We start from the raw sequence: 27,694 nt of genomic DNA on the forward strand, positions 1-27,694 counted from the left end.
GCTGCGGGGGTCGCGCCGCCCGCCCGGGGCAGAGGCACGCGTGGGCAGCGCGGGGAGCCGCGCCGGCGGCCGCGGAGCGGGGGGAGGAGAAGGAGCGGGGGGCGGGGGGGAGGGAGGAAGGCCGGGGCCGAGGCGGAGCTTTGACGCGGGCCGGAGGGCGAGGAGCTCGCCGGAGCCGCCCCTGTCGTCAGTGCTGGCGGCAAGTGCTGGGAGCCGGGGCTGGTGCCGCCCTCCCTCTCTTCCTCCTCCTCCATTGTATAATGCTGCGTGATCGCAGCCGCCGGGGCAGAGCGGAGGCTTAAATCCTCACGCCGCTTGCGCCTGCCTCCTCCTCTTCCTCCTCCTTCTCCTCCTCCGCATCCCACCCGGCCCCTCCCCGGAGCGGCGCGGCGCGGGGGCGACATATGGAGCTGCTCTAGGGCGAGAGTTTGCGACCTCCCCCCCTCCATGCGTTAGTTCTCAGGTGGAACTGCATGTGGTGAGTGGGGCTGGGGGGCTGCGGGGCAGCGGCGTCCGTCTCGGGGGGAGCGGGGGGACCTCGCCCCGGCCCCCCCCGGCTTTACGAGTCATCGGGGCTTGTTTTATCTCTACCTTTAAATTTGTGCCCGGGCAGAGGCGCTCGGGGCGGGTGTCCTCCTCCTCTCCTCCGGGGGGTGATCGTGCTGAGATGAGCAGAGGAGGGAGAGCGGCGGAGTTGCTTTTCAAATACCCACCCCCCCTGCCGACGCACGGGGATTCCGGGCCGAAGCAGGTGCGTGCGTGTAGTTGGAATATACTTCTTATCAGGGCTGCTGTGCCGCCCCCGGTAGTGCGGGCGGTTGTGCTCCCGAGAGCCGTGCTACATCCGACTCGAGGAAAACCGGCTTTATCCCGGTAAGTTAGCGTGTGTGCCGGGGAACCCCTTGAACCGGGAGGCTGCTGCCTTGATCCGTTTTCCCAGCAAGAGTGGGGACTTCAGGGTACCCCTAAAAGTGCGTGCCGTAGTGCCAGGAGAGCTAAAAGGGCCTGGGGAGACTCTCACGTCTCTGGAGCAAAGCTGACATATGGCTGGGCAGGACCCGGCTGGCCTCGCTGGCTGGACCTTTCCAGGGGTTGGTGTTAGGGCGGCAGCAGGGCGGGGGATTAGCATGTCTTTTCCCTGAGCAATAGCACACTTGGGTCTTCCTTGAGAGCACCGCCAGCACGGAGAAACAGGCATTTGGGGGGCTTTTGTGAGCAGGGTAGTTCATCTTCTGGAAACAATGGTGAAAAAACTGTTTATTGGGACTTCCTTCAGGGTGGGGGAACGCTTGGAAAAAATCCTTTTGTGATGCCACTTTCATTTAGAGCATTTTCTGCTCTACTCATGTCAGGGTGTCAGGATCTGGAAAGATAAGTTATACTAAAGTGTGAAGATAGGAGTGCAGTCACCTGCTGTTGTTTCTTGCATTTTGTGAAGCACAGCTGGAAAACCCAGAGCCACTTTTGTTGAAAATCTGTGGAGGGGTTTCTGTGCAGTCCTCTGGGACCCTTGGTGGCTCATTTACAGCTACGGGTCAGCTGCCGGTGTAAAATAAAGCGAATCTGCCCATTTCATCTGCATCTGGAGGAGCTGTCAGCCCCTTTACTCGAACTTCAGCACAGTATGCCAGAGCTGTTGCGTGTGGCAGTCTGTGTTCAGACAAGCCCAAAGCTCTCGGGATCAGGGAAGTCCAGGCTTTTTCAGCTAGTGCCCGGTGAAGTCAGCAGGGTGGCTCTCACTGCTGTCAGTGGGTGCTGGATTTGGCCACTGTAGGATATGCTATTGCTCAAACAATGGTGGTAGAGGGCTTGGCTGCCCCCTAACATCAGTTTTATGCTTGTGTCTCTCAAATGGAGTAAACAGTTTCTATTTGTGTGAGTTGACATGACACTTCCTACCTTTTTATTCTGTTTTTTTTTTAGGGATTCCCCTGCACAAATGAAGGTGCCTGTGTCTTACAGGCTTCTCACAGGGTATAAAATTGACAGAGGCACCTCAGTTTCCATCTGTGTGCAATGGGAAGCTTTCACATGGTAAAATGAACTGTAGAAACGACTTGTTTTTCTTAAAGATTGCTGCTGCTTGTGCTTATATTGCTGTAGAAATTAAGCAGTTGATTAAGCAGGGTAAATTGAAAGTAGCCCTTTCTGCTTGAAGTTAAAATGCATGCATTTTTACATAATAAGATGGTATCTTTGGAATCTAATTTAACATAATGAGCTAGTGGTGGTGGTAGAGATAGGAGGAGGATTAGTAGTTTGTGCTGCCAGACAGGTATCTGACAGACAGGTATCTGAGAGTGTGTCCTAGGGAATACTTCCATTGTCCAGGCAAGTATTGCAGCATCTAAAGTAACAACTGTAGATCTTCCTCCTTTTGTGACTGATCCTACTTCCATTTAAGTTGGTAGCAAAAACCACCCACTCCTTTTCTGCAGGAACTGGATTGGACTGCTAACGAATGAAGCTAGACTTTGTGCATATTAAAACACAGCTTTGATTTTCGTGTCAAGCTGATTTCTTTTTCTCTGAAGCTGATTAAAAACAAAAAGAAACTTGCTAGCCGTAGGTACTTCAGGTTTTGTCTGTAGATGAAGCAGTCTTAAAGAGCATTAAATACGTCTGTAGATGCTGATTTATTAAGAATTGTAATTGTGTTCCTTTATACACCTGCTCTTTTTAGTGGGAAAGATGAAATGACAGTTTCTCAGTGTTTTGGTGGAAATAATAATATAAGTAATCCAAGCACTTGAATTGTCTGCCTGAGAGGCATCAGGGAGTTTGAGATCATCTCCTAATATCAAGGAAAACATCAAATTTCATATACTAAATTTTATTTTTTTTTTTAGCTTCCGTGAAGTACAACAGATCTTATGCAATATCTAGTTTGAAGGATTTTGCCATCATTTACAGAAGCTGTTTTTATTTTTCCAATAAATAATTCATAGGGAAAAAAATTTTTTTAGGAACTCTGACTTTTTTCACACTGATGTAAAACACTCCTGGCACAGTTCATCTCTGGCAGTGCTAACACTAGACAGGTGATCCAAAATACTTGTGACTATTTTTGCTTTTATGTAACATCTTACAGTGTAATCTGTCAAGCAAGGAGAATGCAGTACTTTGAAAGTGTAAGTAGTCTTCTGGTGATCTACTTTTTATAAGGGCTGGGTGGCAAGAGAGACACCTTTTAACTCAGCTTCATATGTATAACTGGCTCATGAGAAGACAGCTCCAGTTGCAATGGTTCCTTAACATGCACATGCACACAAATCGGTGCCAGAAGCGGCAGCTTTCAGTTACCAGGTTCAAAGATCAGGACTGTTCCAAAGGAGAGAGCAAGGTCCAGCTTAAATGTAAGCAGTAAGCACAGATCTTCAGTGTAGATGAATCTTTTCCTAATTAATAGTCTGTCGAAAATGGAATTTGCCAATCTGAGAACAGCGCTCATTCTTCAGGGGGATGTAATTGCATGTTTTCTGCCACTTGTTTTATTTCTAAACTTCCGTCAGTCAGAGCAACTGTGCTGTCATGAAGAAATGCCTGTTTTCTGTAAATGGAGAGAGACCCTCAACATCTGTTAGTTCTTTAATTCTTTTATGAACAAAGTCAATTTTTGTGTTTGCTGTAGTGGAGGCTTCAGGTTTGTTCAGCATTACCAGTGCAAACACTATAACAAAAAATAAGATAACAATGCTGACTGTTCAACACAAGTGGGGAAAGAAGGCCCTGTAAATGGAGTGTTAACTTTGTGGTTCCGTGCGCTGAAGTTGAGCAAAACAGCTTCCAAAGCAAACGTGTGGCTGAGAGACAGCAGAGGTTTTGTGGAAGAAATAGGCCTGTGTGTCCTGCAGCTGTACAGCACCGATCACAGCAGGGTCCCTACCCGCTGTCTCATGGCTGTCTGGGTATTAAACCTTGTGTTGTTGTGCAGAATAGAAACTGCACAGTGGCATTTGCTTCACTGATGGCTCCCGATGAATGTGTCAGATGCTTGGTGTTGTTGCAAAGTGGCCAGGAGGAGCTGTGAAGAAGTGCTAGACCTGCAGCTGGGAGATTGCTCAGGTGCAAAGGGGAATTCCTGGGTGGGGAAAAGCTGATTTGAGGGACCTTTGTGAGGGAGAGCTGGGGCAGTCTCCAGGGGCATTGAGCAGCTGGAGGTACAGCCTCATTGGTCTTCAGGAATGGCTTTAGGTTATGATGACAAGCAAGATGGCTTGAAAGGACCGGAGAAGCTGTCAAGTCACCAGAGAGCGAGTTGTTTGGTTTTCACATGTCCCTTCTTTGAGAGTGGAGGCTCAGCTAGCTCAAGTGAGACAGCAGCCACCACCACATCAGAGGACTGTGGATTCAGGCTGCTGCAGTGATATTAAAACTATGCTCAGTCCTGCATTGGGCGAGTTAAAACCATTATTCTTCCAAATAAGGGGCTGGGTTCGGTACTCTGCTCTGCTTGGTACGTAAAATCGTAGGTGTTGCCATATAACATCTGAAGTTTCCAACCTATATAACATGATCAGTGTTTTGAGGAGCAGTGGGCTTAAAGAGGAATTTCTCGTTAATACTGCTCTGGAATTGAGTTTTAAGTGGCGTTGAATGACATGAGTCTCAGTCTGTGTAATTATTAGGAGCCAAAGCCTGTTTGCTTTCACACCAGTAAGATATATTGGATTTCATCTGACAGCTGCTCTTCCCAGTGAAGTTAGAATAAAAATTGTATTCTTAATATAGTAGAATACAAAGAGAAAAATGCAAATGTGGGTGGTTTTCTTTTATTGTTATTTTTAAAACTGGGCAGTATATGGAAGTAGCAGAAGAAAGAAGTTATCTTCTCAAAGGAACCCTGAGTTGGTAGAAAGATCTCAACCCGCTCTAAAACTTGCTTGGATGATCTGTAACAAACACAACTGTTTTCCTGATCCCGTATTTTCCATCTCCCTGGGAAACCCTTGTGCTGTTTGAGCCACACTCACCTTTAATGGAAACATGACAATTATTGGCTGTTTTCTTACAGTTTCTTACAGTAGCTGGTAACATTAGTCTTTAAAAAACTCCTGTCGTGCCAGGCAGGCAATAAGGTTGAGTGAACAGCGCTATAGAAAGAACCACCCATGACTGGAGGTAAACTATGCGGATATATGTTGGGGTGGAGGTTGAAGGGAGCATGGAGGGCATATTTGAAGCAGACTGCAACTGCTACAGCAGGTCTGACTAGTTTGAGATGCCTAAAGGCAGCTTTGTCTTAACTTCAGGTAGCTGCAAAATGAAGTTTTAAAACCTAATTCAGAAATACATCATCATCTTCCGGTGCCTCCACAAACTCTTTACTTTTCATGTGTTTCACAGGCACTCTTTCACCCTTGGAAGAAGCATTTAATAGATACATGTACACGTGCATGTATATTATTTGCATATTTTAAAAATACACATTTCATCAAGACAGGAGGCTGGCGTTCATGCGCAAACCACAGTGTTTTTTTAAACAGTGGTAACATTTTGCTTTCTTATCACTCTGTGTGTGTGTATTTGTGTGCATGTGAGAGAGAAGCCACTCTTAAGCATTTTTTGGTGTAGCATGATTTGTTGCCAGTTGGTTCTTGTGCCTTTACCTGTCCCTGTGTAGGAGGAGTGACTTACACTTTATTAGTCTGTGCTGCTGTCCAAGGGATTTTGACCAAGGTACTTCCATGCTGGCTGTCCCAGGGGTACAATAAATAACCTGCTTAGGTTACCCTCCTGTGGTCTAGCTCATGGTCTCCCTTACCCTCCTACTCCATCTGTTTGGCAAAATTGGCTCTTCTAAACAACCCCTTCCCCTTTCCTCCCCTAACTAAAGTATTCCACAAATCACTTGTGAATGAGTAGAAGAGAGAGAATGTTTTCTGTGTATGTAACATATAGTGTAAAGCTTCATGTTGCTGCTGTGCTTCCCCTTGCTGGCAGGGGAACATACGTGATACACATGTGCTGTGGTGTGGGGATTTTTTTAATTGTGGGGAGAATCAGCGTAATACTACCTTGGGTGAGGTGAATGGGTTGTGCCTGACTGAATACGAAATGAAGTTTAGGACATTTAGTTTCAGTTTCCTGATCTCTTCTCCTTCTGTATTTTCCAATCCCAATTTCCAAAGTCTTAGTTTGTGGTTAAGTTTGTTTGTTCCATGTTAATTGACCTGTACTAAGCCTGCTTCGAAATACAGGTTTAATAAACATGTTGTTAAGATACACTATTAAAAGGGTGTCCCCATATAAGTTTAAACAATTTATTTGCGAATGTTAAAATGACTACACAAATGTTACGTTGATCCCATGGTGGCTCTTTTAAAGGGTATCACTTTGGTGTAGTAGTTTTTATTGTGAAATCAAGCAGGTGCCACGAAAAATGGGATCTCTTTCGTCTCTAACTCGTAGCTGTTACAGGTTGAGAATAGTTCAAGGCTGGCCAAAGTTCACTCTATCAGTTTTCAGTAGGCTCCTTCGTGGGACGTGAAAACACATGCTGTATTTCAACAAACACAAGAGCTTTAGTACACTGGACTGAAAGGCCAACAGTTATCATCTTGTCTAACATCACTTAACACCGTCTCAGCAAACTTTCATGTCAAACTTTAACTACCTTTCTTTTTTTTGTTTTGTTTTCACTGGTGGTGGAGAAATATCCTGCAGCTTTTCCACCTCTTTAAGGGAAACTTGGGGGTGAGTGGGTGCTTTTTCACAGAATATATTTGTTTGCAGGGCTGTGTTCATTTCATTTAAGAAAAAAAGTTGAAAGCAACTCATATGCTGCATAGCTGCTTTAAAAAATGCCAGGGAAACACCTTTCTTTCCTCCTCTTTTAACTCTCAGTAGTGAGAAACTGGTTAGCAAATAAAATCTGCAGGCCAGAAACTAAAATGACTTGTCATTGCTGGGATGTATGTTGCATTTTGCATTATACATTTCTTTAGAGGTTTTTTTTTTCCTCCTCTTCTTTCCCCCTGCTATTCACTGCTTTTCCGTTTGACTGTGATAATTTATTCAACACTGTTTTCAGAGCAATAACCTACTTTTTGGCAAACCATTCAATTCTTTCCACAGTAGTGTGGGTATTTCCCCCCCCCCGTGTGTGTGTGTTTATTAAGGGTCTATGACAAGGGGGAAAAACAAGGTATCTTTGGGGAAAAGATGCTACAATACGCTTGAAAGCAAGGATTCAGTCCAAGTAATTATACCTATGTGAGAGAAACTCTCTTATTATACACAAAGGGGTCTCGTCTCTCTTGGATGCACGCACAATTCTCATTAACCTTTGTAGGAATTACACACATCCAGTGAAGATGGGTCTACAATACTCAGTCCCTACGTATGCTAAAAATATCAGCTGGGCCATGACATGCATGTGCCAATAGAGATGTCTTGTACAATATAACACAATGTTGCCATAATCTATTGTTCAGAGCGATGTTGCAGGGGAGGAGGGATGTATAGCCAGTCTTGCTATTTCATCATTCTCCCTTAGAGTCTGACCAGTAGCATCTTGTCATTACAGGCATGTAATTTTAGCAGTGAAAAGGGAGCGTGTGTTTGCTAGCCTGTGTCACTTTCTGGTGGCCGTGCTAGCTCTTTCAGATTGTTTTGAATTTAATTTGCAAGTAAGGTGCCTCTTTTTAGCCAGCGCTTTCACTGTGCTGATGCCTGCCGGCTCTGCAGTAGGAAGAAATGGAAGGCAGTCAGCCCTTGGCTGAATTGGGCCCTGAAGCAGTACACAGCCGTCTTAATTGCTGTTGCTCCACTTCTTGAAGAGATTATGGCTCTGGTTCTCCTAGCATGGAGCTGCGCGCACGGGCTCCAGCATGGCTCTCTGCCCACTGGTAGGGAAATTTCATCGTGCCGTGGTCCTGCTTGTGGGACCAGCATCTCCTACTCCTGTGCAAGGAGGCCCAGAGTGCCGGACTTGTGAAAAGAAACAGCCATGTGGAGCAGGGGGAGCTTCTTGGCTGATCCCAGGGAGGTTTGTGCATAGAAGCCCTCACATATTTTTCGGGTGACAACAAGCAGAGTCTGCTGAATAATCAGCTAATCACGTAGTAAAGTCAGAGGATCTGGCCTAGTGCTGTGCCTGGTTTTATTTACTGCAGCTCTGATTTCCTACTACTGATACCCAGGTGTGTAATGCAGCTCCTAGTCCTTGAGCTTTTGATATTGGCAGCAGAGTTACTCAGCCTGTGTGTACACAGCACAGTATAATTTGATTCATGCTTGGCAGGCCTGGCTGCTTCCTTAACGCTGCCACGTGGAGACCCAAATTTCAGAATAACCTCAGCCCAGCTCTTTTGGGTGGCTCTTGGAAACACAGAATCTCAGGCGAGCTGATCCTCAGTGAGGAGGCTCCTGTGTGGTAAGCACGGGTGCTGTTGTGAGTAGACGGTGCATGCAGCCGTCCTGGGGAAGGATGTAAAGAGGATTTGGCACAGAAGTGACCTGGGGGAGAGAGCAGCTTTGCCATCTTGCTGAAAATCTCTCTCCCCACAGTGACTAACCCTAACAAAACAGCTCCTGGTAGCGGAAAGGGGAGAATCCTCCACCTTGGTCTGGCTCAAAGCAGGTACTGCTGGGGTTGGTGGTCAGCAGGGCCGCATCTGCACCAAGCCTGTGAAGGGCTGAGGCAGCATTAGCAGTCATAGAAAGCTTGTTTCATAAAACTTCCAGTTAAGGACAAGACTGAAAAAGGACTGGCTGGGGTCCTGTTTGCATCTGCTGGGTGCTGTTGTAAGGATGGGAAGTCCTGTCTGATGCAGAACATTGGAGAATTGGCATTTTGGCTGTGTGAGACCTTTGAGATAGAAATTACTTCTGCTGGGCAATCCAAACCTGTTCTTTTTTCCAGTAAAGACAACTGCCTTCCTGTATGTGAATAAAACCTATTTTGAATAAATGTTTTCTAGGCCTGTTATGTTACAAAGCTATACCCCCCTCTTGCTTCGTACTGAAAAGAAGTTGTCAGAGTTGCTGGGAGCTTTTGCTCGACTTCAGCCTTGCAGCTGGTTTGAAATACGCCTAGCTAGCTTTTCACATACAGAACCTGTGCGGTCTTGTTCACCTTCTAATTCTGCCAGGGTAGTCTTTAATGGTTTAATGAGCTAACAAGTGCTTGTCTGATTTAAACTTGCATTACGTTCTGCTACCCTGATAGAATTCCTAATATTATAAACACCCTTAATAACACAGCTATAATCTAGAAAACCTGCTCTCCTTTTTCCAAACAATTACTTAATGAGGCAGTAATTTATTCTAAGCTATATTTATTGGAGCCCATTCCAGCTTTATCAGACATACTCTGTTTGGTGTGTGCAGTTAGTCAAAAACATTAAAACTACTCCACTTCTTCCAAGGGAACATGTTACATTTAGCAAACTGACAGCATTAGAAACTGTTTCCAATTTAATAGAAGCATATGTTTCCTGCAAGACTTAACACACTACAGAGTTGGAGATTGCCTTCGACTGTGGCTTTGCCTTTTTTTAGCATGGTAAAAAGGAGCTGGAAACTGAAGGCAGAAGTGAACTTTGTAGTCATATTTTTGGTTGTTTTGCTCGCTTTTGTTTTTCAGAGAGCCTTCTAGCAGGGCTTCCATGGGCTGCAAGTTTAAGAAACTATCAAGAAAGTAGTGTGGGTGGTGCATGTAGAGCTATTGCTCGAAACGCAGTTTCTGATCATTAACAAACAGCAAGAGCTTGCTTTGCCCTCTGGGCCTCAAATAGTACAGTATGCAACAAGGGAGAGCAGGCAAGGCACGAGGATGGAAACAGTAGGATCAGATTACAGTTTCAAAATATCGCTGGAACACGTTGGCTGGTGTTACACTATTGACTGGTTTTATAATTGCTTTGCTTATTTGCTAGGGAAGGCTTCACCTTACTTTCTGATTAACATGGACACTCCTTTGGGGACCTGGGGACTCCAGGCTCCGAATGCCAAAGTCAACCCCTGTGAGAGCTGCATGACTTCAGATGCTCTGCAAATGAGAGTCTGAGCTTCCTCTGATGTCTTGTCTTGTGTTTGCCAGGAGATATCCTTGCACAGTCCCTAACTAATTCCTGCTTAGATTAGCCTCTGAAAGTCACCCACTATGGTTTCCCTTCTTACTTCAGTTTTAACTTGAGACTAGAAGAGACCCCTGTGACTCAGCTTGCTAACTGCTCTCCCCCAGTCTTCACTTGCAGGTGCCTAAAGCAGGGGGCTAAGGCTGCATTTCTGTAGGGAGAGGGAAGCTGCCTTTCTTGCTAAATGCAGGAGTGGGGTGCAGAGCAGCTTTGCTTGCCTCTGCTTCTTCCGGAAGAGCTGAGGTTCATCCATCCACCACAGGAGATGAGATCCAAGTTAGGTCCCTATAAAATATACAGGAGAAATACCTGCCACTTACAGTTACTGCTGGCACCAACAGCCTTGCAGCAAAGACTTGCAAACATAAAAACAATTCCCTGTACTCTCTGGAAGCACAGAGCTACCCAGGAGGCCAATTTTTTGATATAGCTCTAAAGGAGAATTTTGTAAGTGCTTATTAAACCTCATTCAGTGTAAAAAAAAAAAAAAAAAAAAGCTGCCAGAATTAATGTACAATGTAAGTGTTGGGGAAAACAAACCTTGTAAATGGGGAATGTCTGAGTACAGGGTCTGGAAAGGACAGAAACCTCAGCACAGCTCTGTTCTCTGTACCTCTTTTCTGGTGTTGGGGGTTTTGTTTTTTAACTCACATGTGACATGAGACCCAGTTCTTACCAGGCAGCAGTTGTCAGGAGTCCTCTCTAGCCAGGCAACATGGACGCACTACACTCGAATAAGTAAAATCTGCATCAGAGCCTGAGAAGCAGCCTTGCAAAAAAAAAAAAAAAAAGGAAAAACCCATACCACCCATCAGTGTACAAATTGCGAGCCAGCTGCAGCATATTGAATGTAGCCGTGCGTTACTGCGTGGTACATGCTGTACTAGCTCCCGGGGATGCTGCTGTGCCAGGATTTAAAGACCCCAGTGTCAACAGATGAAATCTTCAAGGAGGGGTGATTTTCATCACACTGTGGCTGTCGCCTCTGAAAGTCCATGTTGCTTATTCGCTCCAGTCCTGGAGTTAAACCTTGACACTGAGGCTGTTGAGCTTTCTTCCTTGTTTTTTAGCGAGGCTAGGAGAGGGTGCCAGATTTATACTGGCGTTCCCCTCCACTGTTTCTCTTCCTTTCCAGCTTTGAATGGGAGGAGGATGCCCGCGCTCTCAGAGAGCAGGCTGGCTCCCAGCTGCTGGGGCAGGTTTGCTCTGCTTTGCCAGGATCCTGCAGGCCAAGGAGCATCATTCTGTGGTGGCTGAGCCCATAGTCCTGTCCCGAGGGGGTCTTCCTGAGATGTGGCTGCTCTCCATCTCTCTGCCATGGCCTTGGGGATGTGGAAACAGGGATGGGGAGAGGTTTACCTGTTTGCCTCCCTACCTCTAGGGGACAGATGCTTTGAAGTCCCCATGGGGACTGATTACAACTTCAGGTGGTCCCTCAGGCTGGATGCAGCAGCACTGAAATGCCTCATGGCAACCCAGCCTGCCTCTGCTAGCTCAGAGGATCTAGTCCTCGTCTTGCCAGTTAAACCCAGTTGGCACAAAAGGCCTTTTTATTTTGGTCCTGCAGCTATCTATGCCAAATCCTGGTCCTGCTGAAGTCAGTAACAAAATATTCATTGACTACCGTTGGGCCAGAATACAGCCAATGCAACCCTTAAGGATGAGGAGTGAGGGATGGAGGAGAGGAAAATAATATTTCATGTGCCAGAAGTGACACAGAAGGCGCTTGCGTAATTTACTGGATAGAGTCTCTGAGAAACCCTGGTGGGGTTTATTTATACCTGAAGTTTGGGAAACTTTGTTTTGGGAATGAAACGTACAAATTCAGTACTCTCTTTGCAGTTTGGGGTCTTTTATGGGGGGAGGGATGTTTTTTGTGGGTTGTTTTTTTTTTCTCACACATGTATGTGTGAAGTAGTGTTTTATTTTAATTCCCCCAAGTTGCCTTTTTCTTTCTTTCTCTCTCTCCTGTGGTTTTAATTACCCAAGATTTCAGAAAGTAACCAGTCCTGCTTTAAACTCCACTTTTTGCACAAGCCCTGCTGTTCACGTCTGGTTTTTGGCATTTGGCTGTGTGGAGAGGAATGGTTGCCTGTGGACTCTGGGGTTTGATGCTTTTACCTTTTTAAGCAACATGGCGTTTGTTCTAGATGTGAACCTTGCTGTATTAAGCTGTTCATCCTTTAGGCCTACTGATAGGGTGGCGTAAATATGTCAGTGGAAATGTGACTTCTTAAAAAGCCTTTTCTGCTGTCCCTTTTGGTGTTTAGTTCCTCTTTTTTCCTTCCTGTCTGCCTTGATGAGTAGGGAGGGACTAGCAGGTTGTGGAACTGATCTCCAAGGGAAGCCCTCAGTCTTGAGAGACATCTTAAACTAAACGGTTAAGCTTTCGAAAATTAAAGTTAAAGGGTATTTTTATTATTGGTGAGATAACCTAATCACTTTTCCCCTCTGTTTTTACATATCTAGTGCTTCCCTATGCCGAACTCCCAATTATTAAAGACTTCAGAAATAGTCCAGCAGTGACAAAGTATAACATTCTAAGTACAATCGATAAATACAATACTTCTCTCGTGATGTGTGTGTACCTCTGTCCTCTGGAGAGCGAAGGATTCGTCACTAAGTGGGCTCAGAGACATAGTCAGGCATTGCACAAGCTTTTCTGTGTTTAATCGATGATGGTTGACTCCAGAGAACCACCCGCTCCAGACTGATTATCTTTTCTGCTGAGCCCCAACTGCATTTTTTTCCACCTCTGTCTGAAGAGCATGCAGAGCTAATAAAAGGAAGCTAAATGACATGCAAATGAAAAAAATATATATTGCTTTTGTTTTTCAATTAAGAAAAGCCAACTCCCAAACAATGCTAGGGTTTCTCTGGCTCTGAGGCACGTGCAATCACCCTAAATGGGCAAAAAAGCAAGTTGCATCTCAGCAACAATGGTTCAGCTTTTGGGTCTGGGTCTTCCAGAGTGGGAGCCAACTGGTGCATAATATTGAGGAAGACCTCCAAGTAACTCCCCCTGTCCCAATCCCTGGATAAATGCATTTTTTCCATTGCCTTTCTTCAGCTTTCTGGTTCCACGTACCTAAATAACATTGAAAACTAACTTGCATACCAAAACCCCTGCAACACCCTTTATTAAAATGACAACAACAAAACAACATGCCATCTCAGCTTTTAACGCTTGGCCCCAAAATTATGTTTGCTGGCAGATAGATGGACATGCAGCAGAAATACATCTGGCTGGGATTGCTGCTCAGCCAAAATAGATGCACAAAAGACCCTCCATGGACGTGACCCTTTGTTGCTGCCTGTCCAGTCTTGTGTTTTGGTGGGTTGATGTTGTCTTGCTGTCCCCATTATGGCCATATGACTTGGTAGGCCAACTCTGTCTTCTGACACTTGGGAGGGTGCAGGTATATCTCATTTTGTACTGATCTTTGGCCAACCCAATCTGTAAGTTTGGCATTTTCGTTTTCCCAGCAGGAGCTTTGGCTAGAAAGGCTAGGAGCAAAGTTTTTGAGATGAACAGAACTGAACCAGATCAAATGTTGGTATTGTACAGCTTGGGGTTTTTTTTAATGTTGTTCAGTATCTTAAGATGTGCAACATTGGTCTCTTTAATGTAGGCATGAAACTGTTGGTTGAAGGCAGGAAGAGATGGTTTGAACTGTAAAGAACAAATAGACAATGTTGTCTTAAGCTCTGATGGTCAGAAACTATAAAATTCCTTTATGGAGATCCAGAGAAAGGCTTGCAAGCCTGAAAGCATGTCTGTTTTTACCAACTCCTATCAGTTGGTCTAAAAAGATACTGCCTTCTTGCTTTACTTAGAATGAATAAAGTGATTTATGGAGACTGGAGGAAAATGTTTTTACAATTCTCATTTGCATGCCTGAGAAGGGAATAAAATAAAACTTAATAAAGCTGAGAGTCTAGCGGTGCTCATTTGAGCCCCCTGTTTGGGGAATAAAACCCCCTTGCTTAGGCTGGCATCCTGCTTTGCTGCTTTAATGGTTAAACCTGCTTCACAGAGCATTACTGGGGAAAGGAAACTGAAAGCTGTGCTGAAAAGCTAGTAGGTGAAATTGGGAGTTGCTTGAACTATTTCATCTTTTAAAAGGACAAGCTCTGAACCAAGCTATGTGAAGATTGAGTGAGATGTGAAAGCTTGACAGTCATACATACAGGAAACCTTGAATAATTTCTAAGCTTCCTGGAAGATGACGTAGTGAGGTTAGCATTGTGTTTACTAATGATTCCATAGCTTTTACTGATAAGCTTAAAAAATGTCTTAACTACCAGCACCTGAATCTTGGATGCAAATGGGCTCAACTGGGTTCATTCGAAATGCCTGCTGATGTCCCCTGACAATAATAATTAATAATTGAGCACAGGGAACAGAGCATGGCCACCCGAATGGTCTGTTTTCTTTATCACAGGGAAAAAGGTTTGCTTTGTACAGTTAATATTTTTATACATTCCTGGCAGAGCCTGACAAACTTCAAAACTCTCATAGTCCCCAAGCCATTTAAAAATTTCTCCTTTAACAGAGCATTGCAGAAGGAGCATTGGTATGTCTTTAGGACAGAGTCTGTCTTTTTTCAGGAGGAGGAGATAGTAGGAAGGGATGGAAAGCTGCTAGCTCTCCTCCTAACCCGCTGTTGCCTTGAAAATGAGCTGGACTTGGGCAGGGGTTTCGATTCTTGCTAGTCTGGTCCTCCCTTTCCTGCTCTATCTGTCCGAAGTGGAAGGAAGCCTGTCCGTCATGAACATTTGAACAGCAAAGCCCCCCCTCACGCCCCAAACCCATGTGCACAGCTCTGGAGTAGTCCATGGAAGTGACACTAGGGAGCAGAGAAAAACCAGACTTCAGCAGTAGTGCTAAATTTCAGGGGTTTTGTTCACCCGAGATTCCAGGCGCGGGGATTGCTGGTAGCTGGCCAAGGAGCTTGGATGGCAGCCTACCCGTTCCTCAGCTCTGCTCAGCTTTCTCCCTCCCCCTGCCTTTCTTTTTTTAATTGCATAATATGCTAGAAAATGATCTGGATTTGGGACTTATTTTTAACTAGAAGAGGCTCACTTCACCCAATCTGATTTTGGCTTTAACATCCAGCAAATACTTTCTGAAGCTCTTTTCTTTTTGTACTGAAACCCTGGCTTCTTTTGCCCTTTCTCCCACTTTGCAAGGGCTCTTTGCTTTTAAATGTTTGTCAGCCAGTCTTGGAGATGTTTGCAAGTCCTTAGCTACATTGTCTGCAGAACTGGTGTATGACAATCAAATTGGTGTTAGACCTGCCTGGTGCAGTCATTTTGCAGGCACGGATCCCACTGGGGAAACTGGGAATTGTACTCAAATAAGGAAGGTAAGTTTTGTGTCCTAGATGATAGCTGCGTAATAAAGCTCATATGAGAGGAGTCAGGTTTGGCATTAAAGATATATATGTCTGTTGCAACTTCTCTTTGGGTAGCTGGGGCTGGAAAGCATCTTCCTCCTTTATTTTTATTTATTTTTTTTTAAACGAGGCAGAAATCTTCATGCCACTTTATTAGCATTTTGTTAAATGGAGGGAGGGATGCAGGGATAAACAGGGAGCTGTCTGATCCTATTAAAAGGGCAGCTGGGTTAGCGCTCCAGCACCTCACCACTCTACCTGGAAAAATGAGAGAGGAAAGCCAAACATTTGCCCTAATATGTGGAAGTAGGCCAAACGTGGGCTACTCCTCTGCGATGCCTGCGATCCTACCCGTCTCAGCAGGACTTTTCCTCAGCTGATTTGATGCAGCCCATGGGACAGGCAAGTGAGTGTATTAACGGCCTCTGCTCCTTCTAGTTTTGATTTAAATGTGATAAAACAGCCTGTCTGGTAAACTGGGTCCATGCAGGTAGTGGGGAAGAGAGTCAAAGGGAACCTGCCATTTCACAAGCACTGAAAGAAGTGCCTGTCACAGGGACTGTGCTGTTTCATCCAAGTAATCACGGATATTTCAACAAACCAAACCCTGGCTACTCACCAAAGGTGGGTGGTGGTGTGGGGCAGAGGGTTTCTGACCCTAACGCCCTCCCAGTTCAGATGTATAACATTAGGTTGTGCCTTTGTCACAGTACAGCGATTCCTTCATTCTTCTGCATTTGGGGGGATCTTCGTGTCACAAAAATAATGGTGACAAAATGAGGCTGGGACTGTGCTGTGTAGAGGAGCACTTCCAGGTGCTCTGAAACATCCTGGAAGAGACAGCACTGGGGATTAAACTGCCCTACTTACTCTCAGCTCAGAAATTATTTATAATGTGGGGCAAGTTTGATAAAATTCCCTTTGTTTCCTTCTTCAAAATCTGCCATCTGACCAGGAGAAAAGCACATGCGTTTATGCTGATTTTTGTTCTTTAGAAAGCCTTATGGCATTCTTTTGTTCTCAAATGAAACCTGACATGGATGTAGTCCTGAGTGAGGAACACGCTTTGCTGGGAGAGAAGCAAAGATGAATGGTGCATCTGGAGTGATGCATCCTTGCTGTGGTGCAAAAGCTATTCTGTCTGTGGCTAGCAAGCTCCTGAAAGTCTTATGGGAGGAAGCAAAGGCTGTTGGCATTGCCTTAGCCAGTCAGAAGCTGAGGAAAGGATTTCAAACACCGCTGTGTGAAAATGTTTCCCATACCCAGAAGAGCAGGGGGTGAGAGCACAGCCCATCCCAGCCCTCTGTCAGAGCTGCCATTGTTTCATGTGCAGGTGGGGACACAGCAGATCCCCCCCCACCAGTGTAAGGGGCAGGCAAGGCCCACGGTCCCATGTGGATTCAGAGTGTGGAACTAGGGGTGCTCCTGGGGGCTCAGTTCCTGGAGTGGGGTGCTCGGTGCTTCAGGAGACGCCAAACTCCTTTAAAGCTTTCTGAGGCATATGTCCCCATCCTCAAACTGGGACCCAGGCACTGTCAGGATTGAAGGCCCTGGCTGCAGCAGCAGAGCGTAGTGCAGAGAATGGTCTTGGGGATCAGACTGAAAGACCTGACGGATCATCTTCATCTGTAATTTATCTAATTCCGAGTGAAATGACTGTATTTCCTGCTCTAGTAGTTTAGTCCTTAGGTGATCAATTAAATAAACCCACGAGGTCAGCTATGCATCTATCCTGGTGTGCTAAAAGGTTGAATCTCCCGACTTCACCAGGAAGGTTTCTCTCGGTATACGATTGCTTGAGCCTTGGTCCCCTTCCCCCTATGTGCACACTTTTGAATAAAAAGGGAAATTCGTTATAAGAACCTTGGTGTATTACGTCTGTATTCCCACGCATAGTACCACATGAGGCAGGAAATTTAAACAAACGTTCAGTATGGTATCTGTAGCTTGTGCACCTACATACAGATATTTGGGGACCATACGCTCAATGTACGCAAGAGTGAAATTTGCTGCCAAGCGTGCAAGGGCTTGAGTTTTATAGAAGCTGTTTGAATTCTTGCTTGGAATTTACCAGTATAGCTGTACTTAAACGCAATGGACCACAGCACTGTGTTCAGGCAGCTTCTGCTTCCTCAATCACACTGCTGTGGGCCATGAGTGAGTTATTTACGTGGACAGATTTCCACTTTTGACTGTTAGGAGTAAGTGAGGAGGGGACAGAGTGGCCATTCTGTCCATGCTGCATGTACAAGGGAGTAGATGGACTGGGATGGTGATTCAGGTGGGAAGAACAGGCTTCAAGCTTTGCTGGCTTCATTGGTCTCTTCTCTTTCCTTTCAGATATATGTTGGGGAAAGGAGGAAAGCGGAAGTTTGACGAGCATGAAGATGGGTTGGAAGGCAAAGTGGTGTCTCCTACTGACGGTCCCTCTAAGGTGTCTTACACCTTACAGCGTCAGACTATCTTCAACATTTCCCTTATGAAACTTTATAACCACAGGCCATTAACCGAGCCAAGCTTGCAAAAGACAGTTTTAATTAACAACATGTTGAGGCGAATCCAGGAAGAACTCAAACAAGAAGGCAGCTTGAGGCCTGTGTTCGTGACCTCTTCGCAGCCCGCCGACCCTCTCAGCGACAACTTCCGCGAGGCCCAGCCAGCGTTCAGCCATCTCGCCTCCCAGCCCCTTCTCCCTGCTGACTTCGTAAGCACTACGCCCCTGGAGTCTTGCCTCACCCCAGCCTCTTTGCTTGAGGATGACACTTTTTGCACTTCCCCGACTGTCCAGCATGATGGTCCGACAAAACCACCACCTCCTGCTCTCCAACCAGTAAAGGACAGCTTCTCCTCAGCCTTGGACGAAATTGAGGAGCTTTGTCCAACACCTACCTCCGCAGAGGCAGTAGCAGCCGAAACAGCAGCCGATGACTCTAAAGACCACCCCAGCGAGTCCAACGTTCAAAAGCCTGAGGGCCTCCCAGAGAGCAGAACGGCTGAATCAAAACTCATGGACTCACTACCTGGCAACTTTGAGATAACAACTTCCACAGGTTTCCTCACAGACTTGACCCTGGATGATATTCTGTTTGCTGACATTGATACGTCCATGTATGATTTTGACCCCTGCACGTCTGCCACGGGGCCTGCGTCAAAAATGGCACCTGTCTCAGCAGATGAGCTCCTAAAAACTCTTGCTCCATACAGCAGTCAACCAGTAACTCCAAATCAGCCTTTCAAAATGGACCTCACAGAACTGGATCACATCATGGAGGTGCTTGTTGGGTCTTAAAATATAGAAATATAGCAACTTTTTGTTTTTTAATTTTAAGTACCAGTATATACACTTGGTAGTATTTCCATAGTCCCTCCCACCCCCGATTCACAGCACTGTGCATGCGTCCTTGCTTGCCTTTTTTGAAAAGAAAAGGATCACACTAGTTTTTGCTTCAAGCAGAGTTGGAGTGCCTTCATCCATGTATGACCACTTCTAATGTATTTTTTTTAAAGTGGTTCCTCAAGGAAGACCGAATATCCTGGTATAGGAAAGAATATGTATTGTAGACAATGTTATGTTATTACAAAAAAAGAAAAAAAAAAAGAAAAAAATTGTAAAAGCTAAGCACAAGGATTATGTTGGGGAAAGCTGTAAATTGCATGTGCATATTTGTCTATTTTTTCTATAAGTTTTATTGCAAGAGGTAAAAAATTTTATTATTTAGATAATCTCAATACCATTTTAGCCCTGTATAGGTTGACTTAGCAATTCAGCCTTTTGGAGGCATTAACCTGCTCCTCTTTAAGTGTTGCATTTACATGGCTGTTTAGAAACTGCTGCCCAAATTTATTTTATATTTTTGTACAGATTCTGCAGTTTATGATATTGTTTTTTCTAAAAACAAATGCTGTTTATACACACAGAAAAATAGCTATTTTGATAGGATTTGCTCACATAGTTCCTGCATAATTCAGATGTACAAGAACCACTTGTACTTTTATACAGAGTTGTAATGTTTTATATGTGTATGGTGCAAAAGAGAAAATTGGATCAAATAAGCCTGCAGTCGGTTTCCCTGAATGCAAACAAAAAAGTGCTTTAAGAAAGGGCTGGGAGCTGCTTCTGCAGGAGTTTCACAAATGTTTGCTCCCTGCTGTACCCACTGCACACTACTGTGATTCCTGAAACTTAGAGCCATGTCCTTTTCCAACACGTATGTGAAGCAGTTGGCAGGAAACAGTTGTGGAACTTCACCCAAAGAGGTCCTGAGCGCCACCACGGCTGCAGCCTCCCCACCCCAGCGCCGGGGCGTCCATCCCGTGTGACGTGGAGCACCTTAACATGGCGGCAGATCAGCACTTCCTCACCCGAAGCTCCGGGGAATGGTTTTGAGGGGGAACGTGCCCGTTGCCCACTTCCTGACCGATGGGCGTATGTGCGGAGCGGGCAGAAGACTGGTGTTGATTGACAGCGTCCATTCACCCTTTCTTGGAGCATTTTCCTTCCCTTTCCCCACCTCACTGTGCTAAGTGCTGAAAAAGGCAACTTCAGTATTACTGCAGTGAAGCTCATCTCTTAACTGCACTGGATGGACTTGCTTTAATATCCATTGCTGTTGAAACTGGAGCCAGTCGTGTTACATCCCTTGGCATCTCGTATAGGGTTGGTTTCTTGCATCAACTGTGTTACCTGCTTTACACTTTATAGACCCGTTTTACAATGAATATACAGACACAGCTTTCTATGCATGGTCCCGTTACCCCTGAGACCTGAGTCTCATTACTGCACCAATAGCATTTTTTAAGTTCATTGTGGTGTACATTTAATTTAAAAAAAAAAAAAAGTTTGCGATGTATCATGCCTATTGCTGAAGTTACTATGGCATTTTAGTTTTTCAATGGTACTTTAGCTGTTGAGCGCCGGTTACAACCTATATTGTTGACATGCCTATGGCTTCTTTAGGAATAACTTTTATATTTATTTAAGAAATTTTAAATTATGTTTTACGTCATTTGGCAATGTTCAGTCAATTCTGCTCCCTTCTTGTCATGGATGAAATTGGGTCTTGTCTGCCTTTTAAGGAGGCGGCTTTTTATAAATTGGCACTTTAAAACAGGCCATGTATATTTATTAGTATATAGCTAGATAGATGTAACAGATATGCACACAGACACAGTATAAAAGCAAATATGTTTTGCAATGAAGGAACTCAAAATGAAATGCGTCATGTACAATTATGAAATGCACTTCTGGCTCCTAATTCATCTGCCAGGGTGAGATGTGGGGCTGATGGGGGGAACTGGCTGGGGGGGTGGGGGGGGGTGGTGGTGTGGTGGTGTTTGCTTTCTTCTTTTTTCCAAGCCAAACTCAGTGAAGCAGCGGGATGCTGATGGATTTGCAGTTGTTACCTTACACAGACTGGGGGGGCGGGGAGAGTAAGTTACTGCTTCAAACAGAAAACCATTGACCAAGTGTAGCTTTAGGGACCATCGGAAGTGAGGGGTTGGGGAAGGAGGGGAGACAGCTCCATCTTGCACCCAGCAGTGACTGGACCTTGCTCAGCCCTTGTAGGAAAACAAAACAGCCCTGCTGGATTCTGCACCTCTTGTACCAGGAGTAACTGGGAAGGCTAATATGCAAGGGTAGTGCGTCTGGCACAAACCTGTAGGCACCTGATAACATCAACAGTTTCACACGGTAACTTGGTAAGCACTTGCCTTACCATGGTTAAAAACTGATTTACAGTATGCTGGAGCTGCCCCCCACCCCCCTTTTTTTTTTTGATTACTTATGCATTTAAACAAATGCCATATGCTAGGCAAGAGTTCACATCAATGCCATTTTTGGAGAGCTGTGCTGTTAAGCAGGGTTAGTTGAAGTTTTGTATCCGCAGAACAGGAGACAAGCTCTAAATCCACTTTACCACTCAGAAGACAATGTCTGTGTATCCTTGGTGCTGATGCACATATCCTATGGCAGAGTCCTTACAGGAATCCCATAGGGCATAAACATACCTGACTTATGGGACTAAGAAAAAGGTTAGCAGGCTACGGAGGGAAGGGCTCAGCTGTGGCTTTCTCCGCGCATGGTCTCTAGCGTGGCCTTTGCCATGGTCCTAACAGCAGCCACGCATGGAACATCTCTGAGACCTACACCAGGGATGGAGATTGACATTAATGTGCAATGAAGTGACAAGATGGGAGCAGAATAAAAGAGCTTTGGATTTGAAGTGATTTTTTTTTTGTTTTTCATAAATTATTTATTCTTTTTTTTCCTTCTGTAAATATATTTATTTTATTGTGAAGCTAACAACATCTGGATTGTAACATGTACAGAATGTATGGTAGGAATGTATTCTCTTGTAGGAATGTAAATCTATATGAAAAAGGGTATGGGAGCCAGATTCAGAGAAAATTAATTGAGTTCCAGTCAGGATATGCATGGTTCACATGACTTTTTCCTGCCTTCCCCCTTTTCTAATATGGGTCTGGTTGTTTGAAATATGCAAAAAAGGTATGGATGAGGGACAGTTTGATGTTCAAAATTAGTCTTAGTCAGGCTCCTACCCTGTCAGCTTCTTGAGACTGGCCTCCCCTAGCACTCTGCTGGAATCTGCAACAGGAGACGGGAGCATATGCAATCATCTCCATCATGCTGACCTGGTAAATGTTTGAAAAAGGTGTGGGGTTTTTTTTTTGTTTTTCTTTTTTTTTCTTTTTTTTTTAAACACTCACGGGAAGCCTAGCTGAAGTCCCTGGGGCTGGACAGCTGAAGAAAGTTGCAGGATGTTATTTCCAGCCTCAGAAGTTGCAACAGAGCTGACACCACCTCATTGTCAGAAGGTAAGGCCAGATAAGAAGTCACGACCGCAGTTTGCACGTGTGGCAGAGGGTTTGCTTGCTCGAGTTCAAGCTACCCACGTTGCTCTGTGCGTCTGACCAGTCCGTCCTTGGACACTACAGGTCCCCTTCCAGAGCCTAATGGGACCACACAGCCCTATATGCAAAGGAAGGTGAACTTCACTCTTCAGGAGAACATCGTCGAGCAGTGTCCTATATAAATACATCAATCTGGCACCTTCCCTGTAGCCAGCTGGAACAGCAAGACAGTAAAGCCACTGACTGAAGCAATCGCTAAGAATAAATTTGGACCTTGTGAAAGGTAATTTGGTTTTCCTCAATGCTGTGTGGTAATACCCTGGGTAGTTTATAACCAATGTTTTGAATCCAAAGTTTACACTTTTATCACCATTAAATTGGTTAAGTTGTAATGGGTCCTGTCTGACAACGGTTTAATTCGCTCCAGCACATCATGAACTTTTTGTTGCTGTTACTGGGATTCTTCTGGTTTTGTTGTGGGCCCCCCCCCCCCCCCCCCCCAATCAGGTTTCAGTATCCTGCTTCTGTGTGAGTTGCTTTCAGTGCTATTAATTAATGAGACTGAACATTTTTGAAGAAAAAATTAGTTCTTTTTTTAAGCACTTTTTCTTTTTCTGAAAATAAGCCTAATGCAAGTTCTGGAACCTCTTTAAAAACACAAATTGCAGATAAAATCCCAACCTCGACTCCTATCTAGTTCTGAGCGTAATCCATACTAGTGCCTGTAAAGGCTAAGATTCTGGAAAAGGTGTAAATAGTGTGACATGTTCAGTGCATGGTTGTTTGAACAGGGCTTGTTATTGTCAAGAAAAAAAAAAAAAGAAAAAAAAAGAAAAAAGGCTGTATTTCCCCTTCCCCTCCCACAGACCTTAGAGCTGTGCCTTTTCTATGCAATATTACAGACATATACATCTGAAACCAGATTACTGTATTCACATGTAGGTATGGGCTGTAATCAAAAAAAACAATTGGACAAATGTACATGGAAATGAGCAGTCTTACTTTTGTAGTTTTATATTATACAATAAACAGTTAAAATAAACTCTGGCTTTGTTCTTTCGGTAAGGGGGACAGACCCTACAGCTCAGCAGGAGAGGGGTCTCTCCCCGCAGGGGGACAAGGGAGGGCCAGCCCAGTTGGACAAGAGAAACCTCACCTGTGGGAGGCCTGTTCCTGGCCTGAGGCTTTTGTTCCCGACACAGAGAGGTGCCCTCGGTGGCTGTGTTCTTCTGTGGCCGTTCTTGGACTACAAGTGCCAAGAGCTGCTTGGCTCTGCCATGGTGTGAGCCGCAGCTCTGAGCTGGGCCATGTGGTTCACACAGCTCACCTGGGTGCCACTAGGCTAGCCGAGAGTGGAATCTATCGAGTTTTAATATCTATAATGCACGGTCCTTTAGGGCATTAAATCCCAGCAGGAAACATCTGATATCTTAATCCACTGCTTCATTTCTCAGTGCCCTCTTCCCCCCCTCAGGTGACTGGTGTTCGCTTTCAGGGCCAGCCAGGAGGGAGATCTCACCCCTGTCTTTGGCTCAAGCCTTTTGCAGCAATAAAGCAGGGAGCACAGCCCCGGAGTGCCGTTTGGGCTGGCCCCGGCTGTGGTGCACAGCACAAGTCACCCCCCTCCCAGCCCCCCCAGCACATGCTTTGCCGGGCCTCCTACACCCACAGAAACATGACTGCTCCATTTTGGATTTACAGCAAACCAAAAACCAGACAGAAAAGCAGCGAGTTTTCCCCGTCCTGACATGCCACACATAGCATCTCTGCTGCAGCAAACTGGCTCATGTTACCGGCGCAGCAGCCAGCAGCGGGGCACAGGCCTCTGCGCACCAGCTGCCGCTTGGGGACAAATGGCTGCAGGGACGTGGGGCCCTGGAAACGCAAAGAAAGGAGAAGTGGAAGAATTAAAGCCAGCCCAGGGATTGAATTTCTGTCTGCTCAGCAAGCGCCACGCTCAAAGGGGTGAAACGCACCCGAGACTACAGTGCGAACGCTTTCCCTTGGCGGCTCTGCTCCCTTCCAGGCTACAACAGTGCTCGCCCTGCACCGACAGACTGCTGGCTCCTGTACACACATTTCCAGTTGTCAGTGCATCAACCTGATGCAGGACGCAAGGAGATGCCACTGTTGCACTCCCAAAGCTGCTCCAGTTTTGTTGCCACCTACCTTGTAAGAGCTTGTTTTCTCACTTGTGACATATGAGATGCCTCCGGCCCAGAACGTCAAGGCTACACACAGAGCCCTACTTACCCCTTCCTTAAGTGAGTGGCTTCCCACCCGCTCCAACCCTCTGGCTTTCCAGCTCAGCAAGGGCAAACAATTGCTGTGGGCTTTTAAAATGGGGTACCTGTGTGGGGAGCCGATGAGCTGCATCTCCCTCTAGTGTCTGTCCCCAGCCCGAAGACTCCCTGGCAGCTGCCAGGCATTTCTCCGCAACCAGCCCCTGCTCCGAGCTCGCCTACACGGGGGGCAGCAGAAAGCAGGTTTGGGGTTCAGTGCAGGCACTGACCTGTGGTGGATGAGGTATCTCACACTGACACCACACCAGGGGACTAAGGCACTTGCCCGTTTCTTGGGGTGACAGGAGTCTGGGGTGCCCTCAAGACTGAAGGACAGTCCCTTCCTCTCCCAGGTGCATCTGCCAGTGTGCCTCAGGAGTGGTTTTTTGTCCTGGTTTCAGCTGGGATAGAGTTAACTGTCTTCCTAGTAGCTGGTACAGTGCTATGTTTTGAGTTCAGTATGTGAAGAATGTTGGTAACACTGATGTGTTCAGTTGTTGCTAAGTAGCGTTTAGTCTAAAGTCAAGGATTTTTCAGCTTCTCATGCCCAGCCAGTGAGAAAGCTGGAGGGGCACAAGAAGTTGGCACAGGACACAGCTAGGGCTCCTGACCCAAACTGGCCAACGGGGTACTCCATACTATGGGACATCCCATCTAGTATAAGAACTGGGAAGTGGGGGCGGGGAATCACCGCTCGGGGACTGGCTGGGTGTTGGTCGGCGGGTGGTGAGCAATTGCCCTGCACATCATTTGTACATTCCAATCCTTTCATTATTGCTGTTGTCATTTTATTAGTGTTATCATTATCATTATTAGTTTCTTCTTTTCTGTTCTATTAAACTGTTCTTATCTCAACCCAGGAGTGTTCTTTTCCCGATTTTCTCCCCCATCCCACTGGGTGGGGCGGGGTGAGTGAGTGAGCGGCTGCATGGTGCTTAGTTGCTGGCTGGGGTTAAACCATGACAGGTTTCCAGACAGAGAAGTCACTGCAGTGCTGAGCAGCGGCTCCTGGCTGGCAGCAATGGCCCAGAGCTGGCCCAAGTCTGCGTTCAGCTCTACTGCTGCTCAGTATCACCACAAGCCAGTGCAGCAACTCCACAGCTGACAACAGCCACCAAGATTCTCTCTGGGCCCAAATAATTGGAAGATTGGGGTATTGCGGCCAGTCACCCAGCTTATGCAAACCTTGCTCAAGTATATGCCATGTGGGCAGGTAAAAAAACACTCAAACGCAGCACCGAGGTAAGGAGGGGACAGCAAAAGGCACCCTTGTCCCACCGTGCTCCAGGTGCCCTCACCCAGGAGGGATAATGCTCCCTGCATCTAACCTGCATATCTGATCCAGACCCGGAGGGACACACATTCCTCCCAGTGCTGGCAACAGGAGTGAGCCCCGCTCCCGGCCCTGCCCGCACAGCAGAGCCAGCTTCCCCAGACCACATGCATCTTGTACTCGCCAGAGAAACCACAGAAGGGAAAAGCCATTGGGGAAAAAAACCCCTTCCAGCCACAGGCAATGCTTTGTAGAGCTGCTCTGAACCACAGCTCACCGATCAGCTGAGACAGGTCCGTAGGGATTCTGGCTCCATGGCAGAGCTGTGCAAGGAGCTGTTTCTCCCTGCCCCTTTCCACTTCACCCCTTTCCTCCAGGCTCCTCCACCTCTGCTCCCGCTGAGCCTCCGTCCCGCTGAGCCTCTGTGGTCCCACTTGCCTCCATTGCTCGGTTGTTGCGGGCTCCTCTCTCCACCTGGTCCCTGCATGCATCGTCTACCTCCTCTCCAGGCAGCTCCCTCCTTCCACAGCTCCTCCCCCTTTTGAAGAAACTGCCTTAGCAACTGGCAGCAGGCCAGCAAGATCATGGGTTTTTCCTCCCACCTCCCCTTCTCCTCCAAATAATGAGATGGCCAGGAAAGGGGAAGGAGCCACAAGATCTCGTGTGCTGTGGCCACAGGAGCCCTGTGTGTGGCAGTGGGCTGGGAACACATACCGACCTTCCAAAACTCATCCTCTGGGACTGATGCTCCAGGTATGCCAGGTCCTCTGGGATCATGGGCAGGGAGATTTCTTTCTTGTCCTCCTTCCCTCTTCCTTTTCCAGCCAACATGTCCCCAAAAGCCAGCCAGTTCCTCCCCAAACATCTCCAGATCTAGAGCATCTGCCAGGGGAAGGCACATCATGGGGCACAGAAGAACAGGTTTCAAATCGCCCATTTCTGCAAGGATTTCCTTTCATTCTTCTGGCCCTGCCTTAACCACCTCATGCTACTCTCCCCGGACTATTTCCTCTCCTGCTTCCTCTCCTTTTCCCACTATTCACTGGATTTCCTCCCCCTCCCCCTGTTCCTCCCCTTTGCACAGTTTGGCCTACAGCCTTCATTACTTGCTGCCTTTACGTCTCCTTTCCTGGTGCGAGAAGGGATGACATAGATTTTGTGCTTGTGCCAAGCTCTGCCTTTATTAGAGAGGGGAAGGAAAAAAAAGAAAAAAAAGCCACAAACCCCTAGAAGTTTGCTAGAAGACAATACTCGGGCAGGGATTATTCAGGCTGCTCCAAACGGAGTTTACTGTATTGCTCGCAATCCCTCAGCAGAGCAAACATGGCCAGCGAGCTCCTGCTGCCCACTCCTGCCTGCTGTGGGGGGTCTGCGCTGGGGTAGGAGGCACAGAGGGATGAAACCCCCTTCCCTCTGCTCTAATGTCGTCACCTACTACTGCCTTTTCCTGCCTCAGACCTGCCAGGTGTTAATATGGTTGCAGCCAAGGTGGCACCTTACTTCAATCAAAGGTTTCCTCCTAAACCCTTCAGCATTGTCACACCAAGCAGTCTGCATCTCTTCCCCTGCCTGTCCTGTTTGGTGGGAAAGCTTGGGGAAGCAGATCTGCCTAATAAAACCTTAAATTAAGGGGGGGGAGGGGAAGCAGGAGACCCCACTGGGAAAAAATCCAGAGGGGAACTTCAGCATTAGGGGCCGTGAACCCAGGGGCCACAGACGACGGGGGGCTTTGAGTCCTGGCTGTTTTAGTAGACAGCAGCATTTTCAAGTGAGGCCAGACAGCTG

General features: G+C 46.3%; 1 protein-coding gene across 10 annotated transcripts in view; it reads left to right on the forward strand.

Moving 5' to 3' along the window:
* Window positions 1-23,396, forward strand: part of SERTAD2 (SERTA domain containing 2) — an 86,124-nt gene extending 62,728 nt beyond the window's left edge. For 4 of the 10 annotated variants that reach the window (XM_049799806.1, XM_049799811.1, XM_049799808.1 and 1 more), the window contains one exon: window positions 17,822-23,396. In XM_049799806.1, coding sequence (XP_049655763.1) covers window positions 17,826-18,770 — 945 coding nt within the window. In that variant the 5' untranslated portion in view covers window positions 17,822-17,825 and the 3' untranslated portion in view covers window positions 18,771-23,396. The other 6 variants (XR_007505981.1, XM_049799805.1, XM_049799813.1 and 3 more) reach the window with 6 other exon arrangements.
* The last annotated feature ends 4,298 nt before the right edge of the window (window positions 23,397-27,694 follow it).

This window comes from Accipiter gentilis, chromosome 5 (assembly GCF_929443795.1).
Source record: "Accipiter gentilis chromosome 5, bAccGen1.1, whole genome shotgun sequence".
NCBI classification, from domain to species: Eukaryota; Metazoa; Chordata; class Aves; order Accipitriformes; family Accipitridae; genus Astur; species Astur gentilis.